Consider the following 21,182-nt stretch of genomic DNA (forward strand, 5'->3'; position numbering starts at 1 on the left):
TTAAGGGGAGGTCCTTGGGAAGAAGTACTCAATTTTAAGGAATTATGGTGGCAAATCAAATTAAATGCCACATCCTCGCCATGACTTAATGACAGTGTTAGTATCAGTAGTTTTTTTAAAACTACGGTCTTTCTTTGCTTAGGTTTAATTATATTTTTATTTTTATTCAACCAAATAATTTTAAATATACTAAGAGTATTTATTTTTATTTTTATATCTAATTTTATTAGTGTAAGGGTTGTGGATTCTAGTTGATGCAACTGCTAGAATTTTGTTAAATGTCATGTGATTTTATTTTTGTATAAATATAGCTTCGTTTTGTCATGAAATTATTCTGAAGAAGTCAGGTGACTAAAGCGCTTAATAAATCTTTTGATCTGAAGATGGCATGGATTGTTGCTTGTTGGTTCCATTTATTTTATCTAGTTTTGTCCTGGTTCCTAGTTTGCAGTGTTTACATCTATACTAGCTAAAGGAATGGCAAAGGTGTTGCCAAAACAGATAAATATGGATCGATGAAGTTTTGTGGAGATGAAGCAACCATTTGACAACATTAATAAAACAATGTCCCAGAGGAAAGCAGAAATCAATAAAATACCACTGACAGTGGGTCCTGATGCAGAGAAAGCATTCAACAGAGTAAGCTGGGATTTTATCAGTAGGGCAACAAAAGCATTTGCATTCCTTGATACAATAATAAGGTAAACTAGGAGGATATAATAAGGAATCCGAGACAAGAACCAAGTGTGGGAGGGGTCCTCTCTGATTAGTTGTGTTTGAACAGAGGAACCGGGTTGTGATGTCCCTTTTCCCCTTTGTTATTTGCTTTATATTTAAACCCACTGGCAAAGAAAATAAGGTACTCAGAAATTCAAGGATATAACCACTATGGTAATCAAGAAAAGTTGGCTATATTTACAGACGATATTACTTTGTATCTGATAAATCCAGAGAAGGACATATCACTGTTACAGAACATTTTGAAACACTTTCCAGCCTTTTGGGGATATAAACTTAATGAAGATAAAACAAAGGCTACAACTGTAGATTATGGACCCACACACGAACTGGTTCAGCAATAGTCATACTTATGGAGACAATGATAAGATGAAATATTTAGGAGCATGGATTAAAAAGGCTTCTGTTATGGCAGCCAAGGATACATGGGAAGAGACAAAAAAGATAATACAAAACTGAGAAACTGAAAGCTCTTGTTTATGGATATGGACATCAAAATACAAGTCATGAATTTTTTTAGTTCATTTACTTTTATATTTGGGTCAGGCATGTTTTTTTTATCAAACAGATGATAATTTGTGTACAACAATTAATAAAAAGTAGAAGGAATTTATCTGGGAGGGGAAGAAGACAAGAGGGCAGCTGTTGAGAGACATAAGCTGATCCTTCCAACAGAACAAGGTGTTTTGGGATTACCCGATTTGAAGGGATATTTTACAGCTAGGCAGTTAAGACCCATACCTAGCTATATATGTATATATACACATACACACACATATATGGAAATATATATATATATATATATATATATATATATATATATATATATATATATATATATATATATATATATATATATATATGTGTGTGTGTATATACACACGCACACACACACACACACACACACACACACACACACATAAAACACAAGCAGAAGTTTCTAATTCAAAGTGGAAAGGGATGATGATTAAGTAGGGGAATGTTCAAAAAATAAGGAGAGAGTAGGATTTTGGATGCAGATCCTTAGGAGAACAACCATGCAGTGCATATTCATGAACTAGCAGAAAGTACTTTAAGAACCAAGGCAACAAGAGAATGGAGAAAGGAGATTTTGCCAATAGGGATGACTGCAGGCATACAGAAAATAGGCAAGAGAGAGATGGAATTCACTGGGGGGAAAATGGCATCCTGAAGAATTTGGAAGAAAACAGTACAGTTGCGCAAGTCCTACTTAACTGTAAAAGCAGATGTTTGAATTTTACATTGCCTCAGTGGCTTACATGCTCTGTGCCTGCAAAACACACATTGGTAGCTTTCCAGAGTTCAGAATTTCCTCCTCTGACTCCCTGTGACAGGGGATTCACTAAGTCCCTCCCATCAGGGGAAGCCCAACTCCTGTCACAGAAAGTCAGTTCTTCTGGCTTTTAGTGCTGAGAAGGAATAAACAAAAAGGAACAGAAACAAGTATTGCCTGAACCCAACCAATCTGTAGGAGAAAAAAAAGCACATACAAATAACCAAACTCCAGCAACAATACAACAAGCCTGGGTACCACAGAACTACATATAAATTAAGGGAGATGCTGCCACTGAGGTAGTGTAAAATTCAGAGTATCTACTGTTACAGAAAAGTAGGACTTGCGCATCTTTACTATGTTCATCATTCACACTGCAACAGTGGCATACGGGTAGATTCCCAAAGCATATCCTAACTGGGAGGAGGGAGGAGGGAAAAGGATCCAGGAGCTCCTGAAGAATGTTCTTCGTAAAGCTTGCTCAGAAACTTGAGAAAGAATCCACTTTGTACTGCTTTTAAATGTATAAACAAAGAATCAGGTTGCTTTCTCTAGAATGCTTCTCAAATCAACACCTTTCCAGTATGCCACCTAAGAGGATAAGGCACTGGTGGAATAGATTTACCATGTTGGGAGTAACAAAAAAAAAACAGCAGAGGACAACCAATGAGCAATCGTTTGCCTATAAACAGGTTGACCCATCTTAGCACTAGAATAGGAAATAATCAGCTGTTCAGCTTTCCTGAAGGGATAAGTTCTGTCAAGGTAGTACCCAAGCTGCCTGTGCTCGTCCAAGTATACAGAATCTACTCCCCCTTGTTTTTATATTCTAGAAAAAAAAATGAGATTGATGGCTTGATTCAGGGTAAATTCAGAAACAACTCTGTCCTGAAGACAGATTAGTGCATAAAACAACCCTGTCCTTGAGGAAAATATGATAATGCTGGCCCACCACAAGACCTTGTAGCCCAGAGACTCATGTTAAACGTGACAGCAATAAGCTAAACAGTTTTCCAAGCATTGAACTTTGGCAAAGCAATAATCAAAACAGTTTTCCAAGTGAAGAACTTTAAATCAGCATAAAAGGCTGGTCCAAAAAGGAAATGGTGTCATTTTTTTCAAGAATGCTAAAATCCCAAGAAGAAGGAATTTGCTTTTGAAGTAATCTCAAATGCAACACTACTTTCATAAACTGTCTGCAACATAAAAAGATGAAAAAAGGTGGATCTGTGAGCTGACTAGCTGAGATGGCCGCAAGATACACCAGAATAGCTACGTAAGATAAGCCATCATTGAGCATCTCTCATAAATATTTTAAAACCAGGGGGGAGTGACACATACCTGGCCCTCTGCTAGAGGTTAGACACTACCTAGAAAACCTCTTCCATGTGTAAACATACGATTTCCTTGTTAAAAATGTCCTTGTTTCTTTCAGTACCTACTGCACATCCTCATGGAATAAGTTCCTAAAAGGTATTAAGATAGAATCATCCAGGCTGTCAGCTGTAATTGTTCTAAGATGGGGTCCACAGTCGCCCCTGACACTGTGTGAGCAAATCCAGAGTGTAAGGAAGCTTGTGGCAATTGCCCTTGGTCAACTCCACTAAACGGTGAACCAACTCTGCCAGGGCCAAAAGGGGGTCAACCACAATGATCTTTGGTAATTCTTTCTGAATCTTCAAAAGCACCTTGGATATCAGTGGAAAGGGTGGAAATTTATAATGGAACATTCCCATCCAAGGAATAAGAATAGGTGTGTCTCAAACAGAACTTTTCTGTTTGTTTAGAAAGGAGATAAAAAGATCTATTTGACTTGTTCTGGACAAATTCTGTAAGACCTCTGTCTTGATTTTCCACTCATGAGGGTCTGTCCGGGATCTGCTTAGTCTGTCTGTCACTATGTTTTGCTCTGACATGATGTAAAAGAGCCCTGAAGCTTAAGAGACTGCTGTATTGCTAGTTCCCAGGCCATCACTGCTAACCAGCAAAGTGGTCATGACTTTGTACCACCTTGCTTGTCCAGGTAACAAATGACTGCTGTGCTGCTTGTAACCTCTAAAATGGAGACCATAAGTGGTGATGAACTTTTAAGACCTAAATAACTGCTAACATTTCTTTGATGTTTATGCGCTTTATAGCTTCTGAAGGACCACATTCACCTTGCACCAACTCCCCTGGCCACTGTTCCCCAGGCAAAATTTGACAAGTCCATCTAGACTGTCTGACTGACTGAACTGGGATCAGGAGGGTGAAGATTACCAGCAAGCCTGGAATGAAAAGCATCTGATTCCTCCACCACTTTAACAATCATTTCACAAATTCAAGCACTGGTACCTTTAATTCTAAGGGATGAAGGTGCTACGACCAGCAATTTTTTAACCACTGAATATGTCTCCTATAGTCTGGCCAGTGGTATCAAGAAGATCACTGATGCCATGAGGCCTAGAATCCTGAGAAAAGTACAGTTGTGTAAATGAACTTACAATAATAGCAGATGTTCGAATGATCATTGCTGCAGTAGCCTCAGCTATATGGGTTATATTCTGCCAAGGATGTAATAGCCAGCCAACTTCCAAAGCTTCAGGGCACATCCATGCCCCTAAACTGTCAAGCAGCTCAGTCTGAGCTGACTTACAGAGAAGTTTGGGTGCAAAGCCCTTCAGAGCATTCTTGCCAGCAGAGATGGAGGCTGAGCCCTGAAAAGACAAGGGTAGGAATAGTAAAAAATAAATGTTCATATCATGGGATAAAAATCACATCAAAACACCAAGGGGGATGAAGGGAGGGAAGCTACTGCAGCAGTGCTCATTCAAACATCTACTGTTATGCTAAGTTCAACTTATATAAATTGTACTATGTTCTTTATATTGATCACTGCTGCAGTAGCCTTAGCTATATGGGTCCTTTACCATTTGCTAATATATGATTTTCTAGTATCAGACTTTCTTGTATCCAATAGTCCGCTGCTGCATGTCCTGAAAAAATGGGTGCCTATACGGAATTAAGACCCTATCATCCAATGAATTGAAGATGATTGACACCTGAATGTATTAAACACCCCTGTTCTTGTGCAAGTAGATCCGCTCTGTGAGGAAGCTTGTGGTATTTTCCTTTGGCCATCTCCAAATGAAGGAAGAACCACAGTTACCTGTGCCAGAGCAGAGTCACCACAGTGATCATGGGGCATTCCTTCTGAATCTTCTTAAGTACCCTGGGTATTAGTGGAAAGGCATACAAGAACATTCCTGTTCAAAGAAAAGAAAAGGCATTTATCTTCCATGACTTCTTGCATGGAGTCCTGGTACAGAATTTTTAATTGTTCAGAGAAGAGGGAAAGATGTCTAACTTGAAGAACTCCTTATAGGTTCATAGGTAGGTGCTAGGCTATCTAAGTAAGCCTAGCCAAAAAGGTTCCCTGGCTTACACCACCCAAGAAAGTTACTTTCCTGTGCCCATACGAGCAGAGCCAGAGAAGTGATCCCCGGGGTGTATTTCCTATTTCCCATCCACTCATCAAGATTTTTCTTGAAGAGTGCTAACGAGGAACTTTGCTTGACATAGATGGGTAGCTTGTTCCAGAGTATGGGAAGTCTCTGGGACAGGAATCTATCCCTCCAGCATGTCCTGTTTATTGTGGTGACAATGTTTAGGTCCCTAGAGCGTGTAGCTCGGAGAGATTGGGATTTCTTTAAGTGTAGCAAGTCCAACAGCTCTGGATTTGACATAGCTTTATATGTTAGGCAGAGATCACCTCGGAGTAGGCGATATGCTACGGAGTAAAGCTGGTGTTTTTTGAGACGGTCAGTGTAGGGCATCTGCTTGAGGCCAGTAATCCTCTTTGTGAGGTACTTCTGTGGCCTTTCCAGCTACTGCAGATGTCTTGTGAGGTACATTCCAAAAGGGGTGTTGTACTCTATAATGGGTCTAATGAGTGTTGAGTAGAGGGGAACAATGACCTCTTTTTTCCTGGATGGGAACCCTTTTGTGATGAGGTGTGCCACGTAGAAGGATTTCCTGACTACTGTGGCGATGTGATCATCAAAGCAGAGACTACTGTCCATCTGGGTCCCAAGGTCTCTTATCACACATTTGGCATTAAGTAGACTGCCGCCTATGTGGTAGTGCATGGGTACAGAGTTTTTACAAAAGGGGATGACAATGCACTTTTTGGCACTGAGCTTGAGGTCATGGCTCTAACACCAAGCATCTGCCTCAGTGAGGCCCTTCTGTAGGATGTCCACATCATTTGGGGACTCGACTATGGCTCCTAGTTTGCAGTCATCTATGAACTTTGTTAGCCAAAGGCCTTCTGTGTTAGCCTGTACTTCAGAGAAGTAGATACTAAACAGGAGAGGTCCCAGAACTGAACCCTGTGGTACTCCACTTGTCACTGGTTTGAAGTCAGATTTGGAATCTGCAACTTTTACAGTGTGGGTTCTGTCAGTCAGCCAGTTGGCAACCCATCTTGTGATGTAGGGATTTATACCTAGTTTAGCGAGTTTAGCTATAATTTCAGAATGGGGGATGGTGTTGAAAGCCTTGGCGAGGTCAAGACAGGCTGTGTGAACCACCTTACCCTCGTCTATGGCTTTGGTGACTGTCTCAAACAAGTCAATCAGGTTCAGGAGGCATTATCTGCCTTTCACAAACCTGAACTGAGTGGGGTCCAGAGTTTGGAGGTTATCAATGCCTTTGTTTATGAGTTCCATGATGATACGTTCCATGGCCTTACAGACCACGCTCGTCAGGCTAATAGGGTGATAGTTCCTGGGATCAGTGGTGGCTCCCCCTTTGAGGAGTGGGATAACTGCTGCTGTGTGCCATTCAGTGGGCACAAAGCCTGATGTGAGGCTATGACTGAACATGGTGCTTAGGTGGGGAGCCAGTTCGTTGTGACGTTCGTGTAAAACGCAGCCTGGGATGTTGTCCATTCCCATGGATGCTGTGTTTTTGGCTTTAGAGACTGCAACTTTTACCTGAGTAGTTGTGATTACAGGAATTCTGCCGTGTTCCTGTATAGATATGGGCCCTTTAGGGGGTGAGAGGTGGGTAAAGTTAGCACTGAACCTATCAAATCTTGGAAGACCCCCTCATCTAGTTTCCGCTCATGAGGGTCTGCCCTAATTCTGCTCAGTTGGTTTGCAACACAATTTCGCTCTGACGGAATGTAGGATGTCTGTATCATGAGATTCAGCTGTGAAACTATATCTCAAGCTAACATGGTTAGTCTGCAAAGGGGGTACAACCTGGTTCCTCCTTGCTTGTTGATGCACTACATCACTATGGTATTGTCTGCAACCACTTGAAGAGGTCCTGGACACCAAAGATGGTTCAGAGAATTGAGTGCCTTGATCAGGGCAAGCATCTCCTTGATATTTATGTGCGCATGCGTGTCTGTCTGTCCTTGGTGTCCCGCACCTGCTGCACTTTTCTCTCTCCTGAAACTGCTCCCCAAGCAAAGTATGAATCATTTGTGGTGACTGACTGCTTTGGAGCAGGGAGGGAGAAGGGGAGACCTTGATTTAAGGATATCTGTTGTCTTTACTAAGTGATTTTTCTTCTGACAAACCCCAGTACTGGGATCTGCAAAGATAAAGGGTGTTGATGCTGGGACCAAAAAGATTTCAGATACCACTGTACCTTTCTCATGTAGAATCTTGCCAAGAGTATCATGAGAATCAAAGAAGCCATGAGACCAAAATCTTGAGGCATTCCCTCACAGTGACTGACTGAGTGGAAAACCTTAGAAATAGATAAAGATATATGTGAAAGAAAAGCTCTATGAACTGAGGTTTCTAGTTGACATCCTAGGAACATAACCTGTGGAAGGGAGTCAAGAAAGACTTTTGAGTGTTCTCTTGAAATCCCAGCCTGTGCAGATCATCTCTTACCCAAGAGAGAGAGATTCTCAACATTTCTTTCAAGACTCTGCAAAGATAAGCAAATCATCTAAATACAAGAAAATGTGGATACCTTGTAACTTGTAATGAGCTATAACAGCAGCTAGACACTCTGATGCAGTGGACAGTCCAAAGGGTGATGCACAGAACTGATAAAGTGATCTAGACACACAAAACCTTAAGAAACATTTGAAGTTTGGATGAATAGGAATGTGATAAGCATATTTTAACTTTAGTGTTACCATAAAACTTGAAAGTGACATTTTGAATTTGGCCACTAACACAAACAGGTTCAGGAAAGAAAGATCCAGAACTGGTCTCTATGCATTTTCTTTCTTTGGGACTAGGAACAGCCTTGAATAAAACATCTTTCCCACCTGGGAAAGAGGAACTGGGTCTATCACTCCTTGGGACAGCATGTGATGAACAGGTGGAAACAAAACAACTGATCTGCAAGATGAAGAAAGATCCACTGGAAAGAAGGTATTTCCTCCCACTGCCCTCTGTAACCCTAGTGAATGATTTTCAGAACCCATTTGTCTGAAACAATCAGTTGCCAAAGAGTAAAAAGAAGATTCAGACTTTCTGGAAAAGAAAGCGGGCCAGGGAAGGAGAGGGTCACAGGGTCTCTTGAACAGTTATTCAGACTTTTTGGAGTCACCTTGGTTTTGGGAGGTTTCAGACTTCTTTCTGAAGCCTCCTTGCCACTTCTTCCTAAACTGTTTACCTGAGTTCTGCTGAGACTGTTTATTCTGTTTTTTTGCAGAAACTGGATGAGGAGAAACAAGATCCCTTGGTCAATTTGGAAAAGGTCATCTGAAAAATCTTAAGAGATTCCCTGGATCAGCTTGCCCCTTTCATCACACTTTTTGATCACCTCTGCAGCAGAGTGGCCAATCATTAAATCTCAGTTCAAGGGAGATTTTAAAATCTCATTTTTTATCATCTGGAAGGTTCTGACAGTGCAGCCAAACAAACCTCCTTAAAACCATACCAGCGTCCATAGTCCTGGAAGAAGTATCAATGGAGTCATACACACACTGCAAACATTCCTCATACTTTCACAATACGTCAGAATAAACTTTAACACACAAGCCTAACAATTTAAAATTCTGAAATTCAATGTTGCAGAAGTATATACTTTTTCCTCATACCGATCAATAATTTTTCCATCCTTATTAGAAAAAGCAGAACTGGGATTAAATAAATGCTTAGCAGCAGAGGAGTTAAACGAAGGCTATAGCTGCCGGGTCAGGTTTGGGAATAGCTTATAAAAATTTAAGACTGAGGAACTTCACACCTCCTATTTGCCTTTTTAGGGAGAGCTGGTTGAGTATTAGGAAAACTGCTGGCAGTAAGACACACATCCTCTAAAGCAGAGAGGACAGGAGGAATGGGTGCAGGTTCTGGAAAATGCTTCTGTAACAACATACAGTATATTTAGGGGCTGAGAAACCTCAGTGTTCTCACACTGAAAACAATGGGACACTCTAGCAATAGTCACAGAGAAAGAGACCCCCCCCCCAACTGGGAGAATCAAAAAGAGAGCTCTCCTCATATTCTGAATCAGAAATCTGTGGCCAAAACTCTGAATCCGTTCCTACATTGTCCTGTTCAGACTCTGAACCTTTTCAGAAAACGAGGCACCCCTCTTTCTTTTACTAGAAACAACTCTACAAGAAGGATTAATAGCCTGAATCAAAACCTGAGTCAGTCCCAATAAACTACTCCTATCCAAAGAAATTTGAGGAGGAGAAGATACATGCTTTGTTTTCTATTTCTTTTTGAAAGGAGAAATGGAGCCAACCATGTTAATAACAGCAGCTGCTGCATCCCCGGGGATGGGCATAGCATTTTGACAAAACAGGGAAACATTCAATGCTCCCTCTCCCAGGATCGACAAGAGTGATTCTCTCTTGTCTACTGAGGGGATCCCAACCGCCACAGAAGACGTGGCTAACCCCAGTTTCATTGTGGCTGTAGGTGCTACACCAGAGATATCCAGGGTAAAAGATGAGTGGTAAGAGGTACAACAAATGGCCACCGCAGTCACCCACCTGACGCCCAGGCAAACTGGTAGCCTGCTGTGGTGGCAAAGGCTGTTTACTTAACTTTTTCTTTTTGTAGCTGGAAGAAGAACCAACAGCTGGAGTGACAACCTGCTCCATGGTCAACCAGAAAATAGCACATCTATCCTGGGGAAAACAAGAAGCAATGCCAGTAAAACTACCAGTCCATGCACGTTTTTTTTTTTTTTTTTTTTTTTTTTTTACAGAAAAGCACAGTGAAAAGCACTTTCAAACACTATGGCAGCCCCAAAATCTTAAAATAAACAATTTCTCCACAGAAACAGTTTACCAGTTAGATAACACTAACTTTAAATGAGAGAAACTAGTGCTCCATTTGAAAGTATGTTACAGTGTCAAGACAATCTGTTAAAACACAACACTCCTAGCTTTAAAATAACTTTCCTGAAAAGGAAAGTAATAGATGTACATTAGTAAAAAAATAAGAAAATGGAAGTTTTTTTCCCCCAAAAGGGAACTTATTTGCCCAGCTAAGGAAAGCAAAAGTTGTCAATCCTCAAAAACCTCAGAGGAACATACTCTTAGATACCAGTAAAGCTCTGAGGGGCTTGGCACCCAAAACTGTCTTTTAGTTAGCTCAGCTCAAGCTGTTTAACAGTTTTGGCATGTGGAAGATGCCCTGAAGCTTTGGAAGCTGTCCAGCTGTTACATTCGTGGCAGGATATAAACCATATAAGCTAAGGCTACTGCAACAATAATCATGATTATCATCTTTCTTACTGACAGTTTCTTGAAGAGAGAGATCCTTGAAAATGTTCTGATAAGTTAGAATTTTGTCTTGTGGTAGAAAGGACATTCTTTATGCAGTGTCTATCATGCACCCCAAGAAGACAATTCTTTGGGAGGGTGTGAGACAGGACTTTTGTAGGTTCTGCTTAAACTTAGGTGAGCTAGAATGGTCAAGACATTGTATAATGATTCTAAACACATGGAAGAAGACTCAGCAAGTCTAAAATAAGGGTAAATGTGCCCTGGGTCATGCACTAAGCACCCACTAGAGCCTGGGACTTCGTGAATACATGTGTCACAGTAATCATCAAAAAGGGTAATGCAGAAAACTGATAATGTGAGCCAGACACAGCCAATCTCAGACACTTCTTGAAGTTGGGGACAACTAGAATATGATAACCATCTGTCAGATCTAAAACCACTATCACACAGTGGTCTGTAAGAAGGGGTAGGTTCATCTGCATGGTGAGCATTTTAAACTTTGGTTACTTTCAGAAAGGTATTTGGATAACAGAAATCTAACACTGGTCTCCATTATAGCTCCTTTTGGGAACTAAAGAGATTCTGGAGTAAAATCCTTTTCCTTTTTTGTGGTGCAGAACTGGTTCCATAACCCCTGTTTGCAACATGTGAAGGAGTACCAGAGGCTCCAAATGCGCATGGACTGGCAGGTGCTAGGCAATTCCCTGAAGGGAGAAGAATTTTCTGTCTACTGCCAAGAGTATCCTCACTGCATTATGATCACCACCCATTTGTCTAAGACTACTTGGCCAGGCTGCTCGGGTGAGCGAAAACCTGGGAGAAGGGAAGATTGGAGGAGGGACAGGATGCCCATGTCTTGGCATACTCCTTCTTTAACAGGGGAATGGTCCTTTTTGAGAAAGGAACCACTTTTATTTGGTATGGAAGCATCCTGCTATTTCCTTTTGGTACCCCCAACTCTTGTTAGGCTGGGAATATTGTTTGTTCTACCCTTTGAAGCTGGATGCCTTAAGGGAGAACCTGAGAATATGAAACATTCTAGTTCGAAACTGCATCAATTTACTTCTATTATCACACTGTCTCAGAATCTGGATAGCAGCAGAACCAAAAACAAATTCAGAACTTGAAGAAGCATTCAAAATCTCGTTTTTAAATACGAAGAAAAATTCCTAGTTATGCAATCAAGTATAACTTCTCAATATAACAGAAGCAGCTGCATTTCTAGAAAATGCATCCGCCCTTTCCAAGATACTTCTCAAAGGCATGTTTTGAAACTTGAGTCACACTAGAAACAATGCCATCAATGTAACACTCCTATTAAACAGGCAAAGATGCTACAAAATCATCTAGCCCATTTCAAAATAAACTTCTATATAAAGTTTATATAATTTAGGTTATAATTCTAATAACTAAATACTACAGTGAGCCAACCTTTTCACCTGAGATTCTAACCTCTTGCCAATTTTATTCAGGGGTGTACAGTTATAATAAGCCAAGGACATCTGTTTACAGTTGGCAGCTGGAAAAAAATCACAGCTGGGTCAGATGACAAAACAGCAAGATTAGAATACACCTTGTATTTCCTCACAGCATTTTAGGAACTGGTTCACTAGCCAAAGGGGTTCTACATCCATTTTTATAGACATCTTCCAAGGCCAGTAGCACAGGTAGAAGAGCCAAAACATCTGGAATCTCATCCACTATAAAATCATAAACTCTGTCAATCTCTGGCACAGCTCCAGACTGCTTCCGCTCAAATACACAAGATGTGGAAAGATGAACACTTGTTTGGGTTTTTGAACTTGTTCACCTTCTGAAGAATCAGACTGGATGGACTCTGAGCATTCACTATTGTCTGCATCAAGAGTCCCCCATCAAAATTTGCTGAGAAAGACTTATTTCTAGAGAAGTTAATCCCATAGTCATTCTGCAAAGGAGTTTAGTCTTCAAGATTAGCAGACTATAAAACACTCAGAGCTAAGGAAGCCATATTAGTTCCAATGCATGATAACTTGCTTGTTCTTAGTCTGGTGACCTTTGTTTCTTCTTACTGTGAACTACATTACTAGACAAAATATATGGGGACAGATTACTATGCTTGGCAAGAGGTCTTTTACCCCGGACTTCACACCAGAGGGTAACCTGAAAAAAAGGTAAATGGCTCGTAGGCTGGCTTAGGACAACAACAGGTTCACAGACCATTGGCTGAGGCATATTTTTGTTGAGTTCTTTTCTTTTTTAGGTGATTGGGGAGGGGTGAGGCCGCCATAACAGGATCCAACAAGTCAGGTGAAAGAAAACATCAGCCAGAATAATACACTGACACTGTTAAGGGCAGCAGCAATAGAAAACATGAACTATCTCTGAACTTAGCCAACAAGGTTAAAACGCATAAACATACCAACTTTAAAATGTGTTATGCCTTGTTCTACAACCTGCACAGTGAAGTAAACAGCATATAACAGTCAGAGTAACACGTAAAATACACTTATCCGAATAGTGCCAAAAATCAAACATGTGCCCTTACATCAAACTGAAAGCTTTTAATATAGCATAAATAAGCATATAGAGATTCTTGTTAGAAATTAACATTTTTCCACAGAAAATGTAAATAAAGTAATTAATGGTAAAACTGTGATTTAAGGATAAAAAAAAAACTACAGCAGTGTTAAATCAGTAGTAAATATATAAATGAAGAAAAAAGTGAAAAACGTAATATTTTCCTGGCAGAACTTCAAAATGAAGCAGCTAAAAAACACATGGTTAAAACTGCAGCTCTACATACATGAGGCAGTCCTTTGTATTTAACTGATGATACAAAACTTCAGTTTCCCGGTACAAGTCATAAAACACTTTAGAAAAGCCCTATAACTGTTTAAAAATTTCCAGAGGAATTTACTGCAATAGTAAATAACAAGTATATTAAAATAAAAAAACGAACACAAATATAACTTGCTGAAAGTTGAAAAACTCCCAATAAAGTCTCCAGCCAAGCTGGAAACCAAGAGATCCGTGCCGCGGCAAACCAGATCTGAAGTAATTCCAGCAGTGCATTATGGGTTACGGCGTGGGGTCTTGAGCTACTGGAGAACTTTGAGCATGCTAGTCGGCCGTGTCGGAGCAGAGGATCGGCTCCGAACCCATCAGTGATGAATGACCGGCGAGATTGAACAACTTAACATCTTCAGTTTCCCGGTACAAGTCATGAAACACTTTAGAAAAACCCTACAACTGTTTAAAAAAGTATAACGTATAGAAACAGCACATTAGTGAGTTAACATTTCCAGAGGAATTTACTGCAATAGTAAATAACAAGTATATTAAAATAAAAAATGAACACACACAATCTATATATATATATATATATATATATATATATACATACACACACACACACACACACACGTATACATAAAACACACAAGTAAAAGAAATCAAACGTACATAACAAAGAGGAAGGGAAGTTCCTAAAGGGATCTTATCTGAGTCTGGAAGCTGAAATCCACAAAGCGGGTGCCTGAGGATATTCAACTGTGTGATTCCTACAGCTGGCAATAAAAGACTGAACTAACTTACTGTTAAAAAGGTTAGGCTTCCCTGATGGGATGGGCTTAGTCAATCCCCTTTCAGGAGGAGAATTCTCTAAATTCTCTGAAAATCTGTCAGTGTGGGTCTGTAGAGGTACAGAACCCACATATCACTCAGCCAATGTGAATCATGACCATCATCAAATGATATGATATCAACAGAGAAACAAACTTTGGCAGCAGCTTTTGCCACAAAGAATGAATCTGACCTGTGACTGTTTCTCCCTAATGCCAACTTATCAAGACACAGCAGAGGTGATATGGAGAGAGTGCATGACTGCACAGCACTGTAGTAAAGCGAGGGAGGTGCAGCTTGGTTTAATTGACAAGGTGACTTGAAATCTGCAGTTCCAGTCCTACTGATTAATGGCAATGGAACTCCTCAGCTCAGACCTTTTTTTCTCTCCAGAAGGTACACACTAAGTGGTTAATTAAAAAGGCATTTGCATGACCACTGTAGGGTGATGGCAACGAGTCACTATATTGATGTTAATAGCCCATCCCCACTCCTGGGGTGTTGTTACGGACTTGCATAAAAATGCTCTCACTTCCAGAATGCCAAAAAGAGCTCAAACTCCCCATTGTCTGCTTAATTAGCAAATCCTTCTGAGTGGCTCTCACTCCAGTGGGTCCGTGGACCCTGGAGCCAGATGGAGGAAAGCTTGGGGCCAGCAGACAGAAATTCAAAAAGCAACTATGAAAAAAAGGCATGAACAGTTTCATACAGTTGCTAAAACATTGAAATTGTCTTATAATATCATGTGACCCTCCCAAGAAACAACAGGAATACCTTCTTTTGTCATTTGACCCAGATCAGAAAGTAAAGACTCCATTTCCATCTTCTCTTCCTTTTCTTCTTCAGTTTTAGCAACCTGTAGTTGGGGCTTCTCTTCAACACACTCCAGATCCTTCTTGCAGTCCTCACTTTTTTCATGCGATACGTTATCTTCTCTAAGAGGATTTTCCTCATTGGATACTTCTGCTTCAGTTTTTACTTCGGATGGCTTCTTTACAAAGCTTTTACTGGTTTTAGCTGTACAGAAAACAGACATCTTTGCTAAAGCAACTGCTATACTTTTTTTTTTTTAAGTATGACACCTATTAGTAACAGTCTGCATAAAAGTTTTCTCTATGCATCACCATAAACCTCTTACCTCGGACCTTCATCAGCAAAACAGTTACACTTTAACATTAAGAACACAAAAGAGCATTTTGTGGTGTGTGTGTGCAACTGTGTACACTGTTAAAAACAATGAAGAAGCTAAGAAAGAATTTTCTAAAAGAAACACTCACTACAGAAAGAAGTTCATGTGCTGTCATTTAAAACACATTTTACAAAATCTAAAATCAAGTATTGCTCTTGAGTGCAGCAGAAAAAAAAACAATTTGCATAACCTTCTGCCAAACAATGAATTTTTGAGACAATGACTATCATTTCAATGCTCAAGACTATTTTTAAACCTATACCATAAAAAATGTGTGTTAAGAATCCAAAAATATCATTAATTAGTGCAGTAAGAATAAAAAATGCAATAATCAACTTAACCACCAATTAAAATTTAAAACTTTACAGGCAGAAGAAAGGTCCCTATCAGGTAAGTCCGCTGGACACTAATGAAGTCGATACTTTACATCTTTCTTCTCATAAGAATGTGTGAAACCACAAGATTTATATGGATCCCAGTGTACATTAGTCACAGAGAACCACACTAAGGAAGCAGACCTAAAGTACAGTTGTGTACACTTACCATAAATGTAGATGTTCGAGTGTATTCACTGTTGCAGTCATTACATTTGGGTAATCTGCTGGCAGGTTGCCCTCAGTCGGCCTGATTAACAAAGACTTGGGTGCTGCGTCAGTTGCTGTGTCTTCTTCCACGACGTCAGGTCGTCAGGGGTATAAAACATGCAGCCGACAACATTACATCAGTTTTTCTTTCCCCAGGTGTTAGGTGCCCCCCAAATGGATCCCTGATCGGGATATGCAGGTATGCCTCCTTTGGATCTAGAGTTGCCAACCTGGCATCTTTGCTTAGCATAGAAAGTAACTGGTGAAGAGTCTTCATCTTGAATTTTGGAATGTCCAGGAAAGTGTTTAGAGTAGACAAGTCCAGAATTGGACGCCATGATTTGTCTTTTCTGGGTACCAGGAAAAGTCTGGAATAGAAACCTTGTCCCTTTTCCCCTTCTGGTACTAGTTGAATAGCCCCCATGTTTAAGAGGGAAAGTACTTGTTTCTGAGCCTCTGCCCACTGATTTGGGGGCAGGTCTGGCCATCCGTTTGGAGTTGGCAACGTGTGGAAATGAAATCTGTATCCCTGGGACACTATATTTAAAACCCATTTGTCCTAGGTTATATGTTGCCAGTTTTTTGCATGAAGTGCCAGTTTTCACCCCAAAGGGGTGGCTAAAAGGTAAGTGCTTGGTATTTCTAAAGGAAAGTCACTGAGACTTTTTACCATAGGGAAGTGTCTTGTAGTTTCCAGATTTGGAAGAGGAGGCACCCCATTCCTTAGTTCTGATAGTCCCTTTGGTCTGAAAAGTACAGTTGTGTACCTACCATAAATGTAGATGTTCGAGTGTATTCACTGTTGCAGTCATTACACTTGGGTTATCCTGCTGGCAGGCGATCCGCAGTTGGCCCGCGTTCCAAAGTCTTGGTCCGGCGTCGGTTGCTGTTGCCTCTTTCCTGACGTCAGTGCGCCAGGGGTATAAAAGTTGCAACCGACGCCATGTTCTTCAGTTTTTCTTGCCCCAGATGTCAGGTGCCCCCAGATAGGAAGGCTGGAAAGATAAGATTCTGCCAAAAAACATGCATATATTACTATAAACATTTCCTTCATCTACAAGCAAATACACCACATAGGTTGTATAGAGTTGAGAAGTGCAGAAAAGTCCTAGCAATGAAAAGGGGGATGGTGGGTGGGTAACCTGGACTAAAACAGTGAATACACTCTAACATCTACATTTATGGTAGGTACACAACTGTACTATGCTCATTGTGTTTCACTGTTGCAGTCATTACACTTGGGTAGAATCCCAAAGCTGAGGTTGGGCGGCTGGGTCTAAACTGGATTTGGAGAGGCTACCAGGCCCTGCAGAACTGCAGTGGCAAAGCCTGCCCTGGATTTAGAGTAGAGAGGTAAGTGCTAGTGCTTGGTGAAAGTGTGCACTGAGCTCCAGGTTGTAGCTTCTAAAATGTCTTTGGTTGGTACTCCTCTGAGAAAAGCTGCTGAAGTGGCTGCTGCTCCGGTAGAATGCGGCCCAATGCCCTTAGGCACTGATTTGCTATGTTGCGCATAACAGAAGCGGATGCAGTGGCCTATCCATTTTGAAATTGTCTGCTTTGTAATAGGCTTTCCTAGTGATCCTGCAGCATAGGCTACAAACAGTTGCTCAGTTTTTCTGAAAGCTTTTGTCTTGTCCAAGTAGAATCGTAGCTGTCTGTGTATATCCAAAGCGTGCAGAAGTCTCTTCCCTTTATTCTGGGGATTTGGGTAGAAAGTAGGTAAATGAATGGTTTGGTTAAAGGCCACATTGGAGACCACTTTTGGCATGAATGTTGGGTTTGTCCTCAGAGAGACCCTGTCCTGATGAAAAATGATGAAAGGTTCCACAGCCATTAATGCCTGTAACTCTGAGACTCTTCTTGCTGAAGTTATTGCTAGGAGCAGAGCAGTTTTCCATGGTATGAATTTTATATCAGCTGTGCTGGCTGGTTCAAAAGGAGGCAGTGTGAGTTTTTCTAAAACAAAGTTGAGATCCCAAGTTGGTACTGGTGCTTTCCTTGGGGGTCTTATATTTTTTGCCCCTCTGAGGTACTGTCGTAGTAGAGGATGTGAAAAATAGGAGGTTCTGTATTGTAATGAGCTGAAATGGCAGAGGCATGGATTTTAATTGATGAGAAAGATAGGCCTTTGTCCAGCAGCTCCGTTAGGTATTGTAAAATCTGAGGTATATTAGGGACAAGTGGTTCGAGCCCTTGTACCTGGTTCCAAGCACAGAATCTCTTCCTTTCTGCATAAGATTTCCTAGTGCTGGGCCTCCTGGCTTCTAAAATGACATCCATAACAGCTTTAGAGAGAGGTGCAGTCTGAGTGGCTACATTATCTGCCATGCTGCCAGATTTAAGGTTTTGAGTTGACTGTGCAGAATATCTGATTGTTTTGTTGTGTCAGAAGATGAGGAATTTGAGGTAGAGGCCAAGCTGGGCCTTGAGACAAGCTCTTTAGGACTGGGTACCAGTGCTGGCGTGGCCAGTCTGGGGCAATCAGGATAATTTTTGGTCTTTCTTGTCTGACTTTTAGGAGTACCTTGGTAAGGAGAGGCATCGGAGGGAAGGCATAGACTGTCAGGCCTTTCCAACTGAATGATAGAGCATCCACTTCCCATGCTTGAGAGTGATAAGTTCTTGTGCAGAATTTCTGTATTTGGTAATTGTGAGGGGAGGCAAAAAGATCTATGTCTGGGCGTCCCCATTTCCTCGTTATCATGCTGAACACCTGTGGATTTAGTTTCCATTTGTGAGGATCCATGAGATTTCTGCTTAGTTCGTCTGCCAGTGTATATTTTGTTCCTTGCAGGAATTGTGCCTGCAGATGTACTTGATAGGTCAGTGCTGTGTTCCACAAAGTCATGGCTTGCCTGCATAGGGGGTAGGAATGTGTGCCTCCTTGCTTATGTACCACATAACTGTGGTATTGTCCGTCTTTATTAATAGTTGTCCTGGATGTAGTAGGTCCTTGAAAGCTGTCAGGGCATTCTGTACAGCTAGCATCTCTTTTTGATTGATGTGAAGATGCATTTGGTCCTTGGGCCACATGCCCGGAATACATTTTCCTGCCATATGTGCCCCCCCCAGGCATAATCCAATGCATCCGTTGTTATTGTCTGCCTGGCTGTGGGTAAAGTGAAAGGCTGTCCCTTGTTGTGGTGACAGGCCTGGGCCCACCATCGAAACTCCTGTTGTAGGCAGGGAATAAAAGTTATGATTGTCTCCAGGCTGTGACAATGCTGAGTCCAAACACTTTTTAGATACCACTGTAGTTTCCTCGTATGCAGTTTTGCATATGGAATTAGTAGAATGCAGGATGCCATGAAGCCCAGGGCCTGCAGAATTTTTCTTGCCATCATTTGAAAGTAATAAGTCAGTTGCCTTTGTTTGTCTGGCATGAGATAAGGCATCTGGGCAGTTGTACTTAAGCTTGCACCCAGGAATATTATCTCTTGAGAGGGCACTAGTTTTGATTTATTTTCGTTTACTGTGTACCCTAGGCAAATTAGCAATCTTTTTACAAATGCCAGATGCTTTAGAAGAATGTCCTTGCTCTCTGCTTGAATAAGGCAGTCGTCTAAGTAGGGATATATTTGAATTCCTTTTTGTCTGCAAAATACAATTACTGGTGCCAGGCATTTTGTGAAGACCCTGGGCACAGTAGATAAGCCAAAGAGCAGTGCAGAGAATTGGTAATGCATTGAGCCTGCCATGAATCTGAGGTATCTTCTGCAGGATTGTCTGATTGGGACATGCAGGTATGCCTCCTTGAGGTCCAAAGTAACTAGCCAAGCCTTCTTTACCCAGCATGGGCAGAAGTTGATGTAGTGTTAACATTTTGAATTTTGGAACATCCAGGAAAGCATTTAGGATTGACAGGTCCAGTATTGGTCTCCAGGCTTTGTCCTTTCTGGGTACTAAGAAAAGTCTTGAGTAAAATCCTTGTCCTTGTTCTTGCTGTGGAACTCTTTGAATAGCTCCCATGTCCATAAGAGCAGCAATCTGTTTTTGTGCCGCTGCCCATTGGTTTTGTGGCAGGGCTGGCATACCTTTTGGTTTTGGAAGCGTGTGGAAGTGGAACCTGTAACCCTGAGAAACAATATTCAGCACCCATTGGTCCTGGGTGATCATGTGCCAATTTTTTGAGAAAAGTGCTAACTTCCCCCCTAGGGGTGCTGTCAAAAGGTAAGTGCTTGGCATTTGCAGAGGGAAGTCATTGGGACTGTTTCCTATAAGGTTGTGATTTGTCTTCCCCTCCTTTGGGGGCTGAAGCACCCCATTGTTTAGGTCTGTAGGAGCCTTGGGGCTGAGATCTGCCTCTTGGGCGTCTGTATCTGCCTCTTTGTGGCCTGTCTGACCCTGGAAAGGACCAATTGTTTGAAGGCCATTTTCTGCTAAATCTAGGTGGTTGAACCTGTAAGAAATCTTTCACTGTCTGCATTGACTTTGCTTTATCCTCCATTTTCTTTAACACCTCTTTTGCCTTAACACCAAACAAAGTATCATGCTGTAATGGAGTATACAATAATTTTACTTTAACATGGTCAGGTAAACTTTGTTCTTTCAACCAAGCATGCCTTCGAATAACAGAGCCTGTAACTGCGGTTCTACAAGAAGCCTCTAATGAATCAAAACCACATTGCAGAGTATGCTTTCCCACTTGTTCAACTGCATGCAATAAATCCTGCATTTCCTTACTGTCAGGACCTTCTGTATTTGAAACCATTTTCTGTTTTAACAATGACATGAGGTACTGTTGGTATTTAAGCATGTGAAACTGACAGTTTAAAGCTCTTACAGCTAAAGTAGCAGAAGTGTAAACTTTTTCCCATATCTGTCCAGATCTCTGGAATCCCTATCCGAGGGGACATGATTTTTAGCAGTGGAAGCCTTAAACCCTTTAGGACCCTGAGAAATTGTTTCTGGGTCTGCAGCTGGGTTTTTGTAAAGAAATTTATGAGAGTCAGGGACTCTGTAGTACCTGTCTGGCTTGACTGGTGCAGGGGGTAAAGAATCAGGAGACAGACTGGATTCAGAAAAAACATAATCAACAATATCAAGCACAGGGGGGATAGCCAGGGGCCTGTGCTG

At 41.1% G+C, this 21,182-nt stretch overlaps 1 protein-coding gene across 2 annotated transcripts in view; it reads right to left on the bottom strand.

Moving 5' to 3' along the window:
• Positions 1–21,182, bottom strand: part of BPTF (bromodomain PHD finger transcription factor) — a 3,500,764-nt gene that overhangs the window by 1,703,644 nt on the left and 1,775,938 nt on the right. For both annotated transcript variants that reach the window (XM_044085088.1, XM_044085087.1), the window contains one exon: positions 15,108–15,350. In XM_044085088.1, the coding sequence (XP_043941023.1) occupies positions 15,108–15,350 (243 nt within the window). The remainder of the gene's footprint in view (positions 1–15,107; positions 15,351–21,182) is intronic.

The sequence above is a fragment of the Protopterus annectens genome, chromosome 10.part0, assembly GCF_019279795.1.
Source record: "Protopterus annectens isolate FY-2018-M chromosome 10.part0, PAN1.0, whole genome shotgun sequence".
In the NCBI taxonomy this organism is placed as follows: domain Eukaryota; kingdom Metazoa; phylum Chordata; order Ceratodontiformes; family Protopteridae; genus Protopterus; species Protopterus annectens.